Source organism: Pollicipes pollicipes, unplaced genomic scaffold (genome assembly GCF_011947565.3).
Source record: "Pollicipes pollicipes isolate AB1234 unplaced genomic scaffold, Ppol_2.1 Scaffold_4881;HRSCAF=5763_pilon_pilon_pilon, whole genome shotgun sequence".
In the NCBI taxonomy this organism is placed as follows: Eukaryota; Metazoa; Arthropoda; class Thecostraca; order Pollicipedomorpha; family Pollicipedidae; genus Pollicipes; species Pollicipes pollicipes.
The window spans coordinates 53,418,582-53,424,039 of NW_023596576.1; the positions used below are offsets into that span (position 1 = coordinate 53,418,582).

At 58.5% G+C, this 5,458-nt stretch overlaps 1 protein-coding gene across 1 annotated transcript; it reads right to left on the reverse strand.

The window, feature by feature from the left end:
* Window positions 1-308: 308 nt before the first annotated feature.
* LOC119100877 (sperm flagellar protein 2) lies at window positions 309-5,187 on the reverse strand. The gene is made up of 6 exons (XM_037224058.1): window positions 4,281-5,187; window positions 3,731-3,874; window positions 3,169-3,364; window positions 2,790-2,922; window positions 1,354-1,495; window positions 309-580 (listed from the first exon to the last, which is right to left on the reverse strand). The coding sequence occupies exons 1-6, from the start codon at window positions 5,043-5,045 to the stop codon at window positions 404-406; spliced, it is 1,557 nt and encodes a 518-aa protein (XP_037079953.1). The 5' UTR covers window positions 5,046-5,187; the 3' UTR covers window positions 309-403.
* Window positions 5,188-5,458: the final 271 nt, after the last annotated feature.

Here is a 5,458-nt window from a genome sequence, read left to right on the forward strand (position 1 = left end):
CTCCTGCGATGCACCGCTCTTGCGTCTCTCTTGCTGCGTGGCACTACTGTTGCGCCGCTCCTGCTGTGTGGCACTGCTGTTGCGCCGCTCCACCTGTGTGGCACTGCTGTTGCGCCGCTCCTCCTGCGATGCACCGCTCTTGCGCCTTTCTTGCTGCGTGGCACCGCTGTTGTGCCGCTCTTGCTGTGGAGTGCTGCTATTTCGCCGCTCCTGCTGCGAAGCGCTGCCGTTTCGCAGCTCCTGCTGCGAGGTACCACTGCTGTGCCCCTCCTGCTCCGAACTGCTGCTGGTGCGCCGCTGCTGCTGTGAGACACTGTCCTCGCGCAGCTCTTGATGTGATGAGGTGCTGTTGCGTCGTTCCTGCTGTGAAGTGCTGCCTCCCTGTTCTTCCTGCTGCGAGGCGCTATCTCCGCGCAGTTGCTGCTGCGGTGCGGGCTGTTGCGGGCTCGTCCGGCTGAGCGGCGAGACTTGGCTGTCGGCCGATGACGGGCCGCGGCTGGCTCTGCTGACTGACGAGGCCTGGCTGCCGGACAGGGCGGGCTGACCAGCACCGTTCCCGCGTTCCTGGCGAAGGTGAGTCCTGCGAGGCGAGCGCAGCCGTCAGCAGTCAGCCGGCAACCCGTGGACGGGTCGCGACATGCACCCGTCCAACACGGCTGAATTTGGACGCAAGAGAACTTGTTATTTGCCCTCCACGTGACGGTTCGACAGCTGACTTTCGGGACGTGTTAGGATAAATGGTTTCACACTGTTCAAAGCGGTTGGTCAATAATCAGACGCTGTGGCCTTGAATTGGCTCGATAATGTATACGAATATGGTCGGTGTTTTAGTGTTTCCTTCACAGGATGACTGCTAACAATCATCCTGCTATCGACCGGAAGGTCGTGTCACACACTCCACAGAGGTGCTGGTCGGGGCCATCCTCGTCGTGGGTCCTCCACAGACGTTGTGAGCCAAGTGATCCTGCAACATGCCCTCCAACTCCACGGAGGCAAACACCGAGGCAGGAGGCCGGGGCATCGCGTCATGTACATTCCGCAGTTGAATGGACCGATAGATAATTTAATTTAATGTACGCCGGCAGGTAATGAGTCGATGGATGAAACATGTCGTCCACAAATGCACTGACTGGGGAGGATGTGTGATGCGCTGCCCGCAGGAGCACAGCAGCGCAAGCGGTGAGTTCCCATTCAGCAATGACAGCTGAGTATGAACTCCGACGAAAGACGAAAAAGGAAGCAATGCAGTGGTTTTTCTGATATTGGACTTACTGAGGCGCTATTCAAAACTTAGGTGCAGCAAATAGTCGTTCGGAAATTAATGCAGGGCCCATGATATGAATCGCGGATTACCGGTCGGGAGCTTCGAGGGGATGGCCTGTCTTCGTTCATTTTCGACTTGGTCACCTTCAGAATGACCTCTTTTGGCGTGGCTGGTTCCTCCTTGGCTGGTTCAGGCAACAGCAGAGGAGTGCTCTGGGTCTGGCGCACACGCCTGGAAGGCCCAACACCAGGATGTCTCATGCTGTGAATGGTATGGTTTGCAATACAGAGTTTTCTTCAACGTGCTCAAGGAATGGCCCATTAACGAGTAACCAGAGGCGACAAGCGAAACAGAAATGGTGAGCTTTCTGCTGGTAAAATGCCGGTATTACCTCAGAAACGATCGGTGTGTGGAACTGTGGTCGTGCTCCCATGCGCCACCTCTCTATTACAGCCACTCGGTATCGGCCGTGCGTATTTTCCCAAATACGGCTTACTCGCTTAAACGGTTTATTTTGAAGCAGACAGGCAGGGCTTAAGTTAACTGCAATTACCACGGCGGCTCTCGGGAGAAGACTGGCCGAGCACACAGAGCCGGGCGCCGTCGGTAGCGGGGTTGTTTTTCGGTGTGCGGCTGCAGGGCATTAAATATTATTTGTTGGTGTGCGTTTGCATGGCTGTACACATATGCCGATGCTGCAGGCGGCAGCCCTCTCGTTAGGTCTCTCGTAATTAACGCTAGGTTAGCCGGCCCGGCCTGCTGACCTGGAGTTAATGGATGGCACTACAGGACTGGCTACTGCCTTGGTGTCCGTTTTCCGCTAAACTAAAGCTAATTATTGCCGAGCTGAGATCGTGACGGCTCCACCCTTGGCACAATACGCCTTAGACGCGTACGTCGTGTCGTGCAGGTTCAGCTGGGGATCTGGTCTGAGGGACAAGCCGAATGCTCATCGTGTCAGAGTCATGGCCAGACAGTCATTTCTCAAGGTTCGTCTACGCAGTGACTATACAGAATCAAACCAAGGGCACACCCAACCAGTGAACTAAAACAATAGAGCACACAACATAACATTACAATACAAGGCATTCTCAGTGCCTGCAATGAGTGCTAGAATTTCCCAAATCCACATTTTTTCAAGATGCTGCTGCTCTAAAAGCCAGTACCCGTTGGGGCCCCCGCTAGCCTGCATTCGGGGCTCCAGCACTCCAGCTGCCACGGGATGGGTCTCCCTCAGCGACATCTGGGCACGCCTGACACACATGACCTTGACACAGGGGGGCATAGGTTTTCGGTCAAGGCTCTTTGTGCTTGAATCCGACGAAGCTGGTGCGCCACCTTCTCTGCTCAACGCCAGCCTTACGAATCCAGAACACTTAACACGCAAGGGCAACATGCTCTGATCGTCACACCTCCGTCAGCGGTCTGGCAGCATATTTGACTGTCTTTTGGATTCGGTGAATACGACCTTGGGCGGTGTCAGTACAGCGCAGTTCACGTAGTGTCACTGGCGGCTCCGACTGACCTGGGACGGAACTCCGGAGAAGGGGACTTGGCCGCCGGCTGCTCCGGCAGAGACTGGATGCGCGCCAGGTCCACCTGGCCGCGCGGGTAGTACCGCTCGTCGTCCTCAGGGTTTGATATGAAGATCGGGGTGTCTGCGGCACGCATGGCGAACGGTTCGCGAGCTATCTGAAGCCAGTGTCGACCATGTGATGGGTTGTCATCGAGAGTAGCTTCAACGTGCTGCATTGGTACAGGCGTTTACCGTTCCCAATGGAATTGAGGCGGTTTGCAGCCTGTGATCGCTGAAGACATCGTTTGAAAGCGGCATGACACATATGTCTGCATACGCATAGTGGTTGACCTAGCCAGAACCCCACTGAAGCTGCGAGCCGACCGACCTTCCAGAAGAGTGAGAGCGCACAGGAAGCTCTGCAGGAGGTCGTCGCTGCGACACATCCAGAGCAGCAGGGTCTGGTAGTCGACGGCGACGTCACCTGGAGCGCCGCTCAGGCCCACCAGCAGGCGCTTCATGTAGTAGGCGCGGTTGAAGGCCGGCTCCGCCTCGTCCAGTCTCGGCTTCATCCAATGCACAACCTGCGGATGCCGGTGAAGGATTTTGAGAAACCCCTTTACGCAGAGAGAACGCGCCAAAGTATCCCATTGGAAAAGTTGGCGCCAGTGTCATTATCAGTGTGGCGTCCGTACAGCGCCGGCCTCCTGTGGTCACGCTCACGCATTCACCCGCTGTATCGTCAGGGGCCGGAGTTTGGCTCAGAGCCAGCTGGTTTGACACCGGTCACGAATGCCGGTGTCAGAGCCGAGGGCAGATGGCCGCACTTAGGAGACGTGAATCGGTGCACATGGGAGGTCTTCATTTGGTCATTTGTGGTCCTAACCGCTGCCACAACGGTACTGGGACATCTGCAGGGCAGCTGGACAGCTGCATTGTCCCTGCGTTACCTGCAGCGCTTGTTCCAGTGTGATTTTGCCGGTCCGTTCGGTGTCGAACACATGAGCCATGGCCAACGCCTCGTGCATGTCGTATTGGTCTGGCCGGCTCCATGGCTCCAGCAGGTCATACACCAGACCACGCCAACTCATCACCTGCGCCAGCGAGGCTGGACAGGTCAGCCAGCTGGCCACACAACGTCACTTAGACTAGACAACTGGTCGTATGACTTTTCAACCGATTATCTAATCTTAAGCAGCTCATCGGCACCAAACAAAACCCTAATTGTACGAACAATAGAAAAGTCCGTCTGACTGGTGGCACTGGTTCATCGCAAAAGGCTCAGCAGTTTTGTCTTTTGGCGACAGGTGGCTATATTATATGTTGAAAACATCATTAGCTGGTCGACATAAAACCAAAAGTGAAGCAGTGAACCAAACAGCACAGAGCAGCACTACACGAGTGTACATGAACGGAACGATGCTACGTCGCGCCACACATTCAGCAGTGGCTGTTGGTCGTCATGACAAGTCAGCGGAACCCGCAGGTAAATATTCATACCTCCAGGCCATAGGCCAGCCGGGCGGACAGGCTCTCGATCTCATCCTGAGTAAGCGACATCCAGAGTTCGGGAAGCTCCTGCGTGCCAACGCCGCACACCACCAGGTCCTGCAGGATGAAGCTGAAGGCGCGTGTGGTGATGGTGCCGCCGGGCGCCGCCGTGTGCAGCTGGCGCCACAGGAAGGCCGCCTGGTCCAGGCTAAAGCGGTCACGCTCCAGCGCCTCGGCTGGCGGCGGCGGGCTGGCCGGCAGACACGGCAGGTGCGTGAACACGCCGGTGCGCACCACAAACCGGTCCTGGTCCAGCAACAGCTCGTAGAAGATGCGCTCCTGCCGCTCCACGGCGCTCCGGAGGTAGTCGGCCATGTGCGCGGCCGCCTCCACCTCGCGTTCATAGCGCTCTCCAATCGCCGTCCACATCAGCTGGAAGATGGCGATGGCGCGCTGGCGCAGCGCCTGTAGCTCAGCGACGGCACGGAGGCGGATCAGCGTCAGCCGCGCCGTCACGCGCGCCGTCTCCTCGCGCGCCGCTGCTTGGTACTCGGCCAGCGCGCGCTCACCACTCTCTTGGTGCGCGGCGGCGGCCGCCGCCGCTGCCTCCTCCTCAGGCGCCATCGAGTGTCCGCGGCCCGTCTTCGCCTTGGCCCGCGCTGGCGCCGCCCTCTTGCCTCCCTTGCCGCCCTTGACCGGCTCCTCGGGCGGCAGGACCGCCTGACGCACGCGGGTCTCACCTCGCTCCTTCGTGTCGTGCACGAACGCCAGCATCGCCCTGCAGGCCGAGTCGAGCACACCCTCGACGGCCGACGTCACCTCCTCGCTCTGGTTGCGGCCGCGCACGAACTGCAGCCTGGGCCGCAGCTGCGGCACGTTGATGACGTTGATGACGCCGCTGGCAGCGCTGTCCGGCTGGCGGCCGCCGGTGGCCCGGCGCAGAGGCCGTGCTGCGCTGCTGCTGCGGCTGCCCGAGTGGCGGCCGTCGCTGGCGGCGCTCGAGGCGCCCGACAGATCCGCAGGGTCTCGGCTCGGGATCTCGATCATACCTGACGTCACGTGGGGTGTCAGTAATGGTTATAGCTTCGAGTGCGTTGAATGTGATCGAACAGATCGAGCAGTTGGATAGACTTCTGTGTTCGTAACTGGTGTCATTGCTCGCTCAACGGCGTCACCGCCAGTAATTT

What these genes read in the sequence shown, in the direction of transcription:
- LOC119100877 (XM_037224058.1), bottom strand. Translation starts at nt 5,045, where the DNA reads ATGCTGGCGTTCGTGCACGACACGAAGGAGCGAGGTGAGACCCGCGTG. An exon ending in CGCTCTCACTCTTCTGGAAG is followed by an intron (nt 2,923 to 3,168) that starts GTCGGTCGGCTC and finishes TGCGTGCCGCAG; the next exon opens with ACACCCCGATCTTCATATCA. An exon ending in CCCCTCGAAGCTCCCGACCG is followed by an intron (nt 581 to 1,353) that starts GTAATCCGCGAT and finishes CTCGCCTCGCAG; the next exon opens with GACTCACCTTCGCCAGGAAC.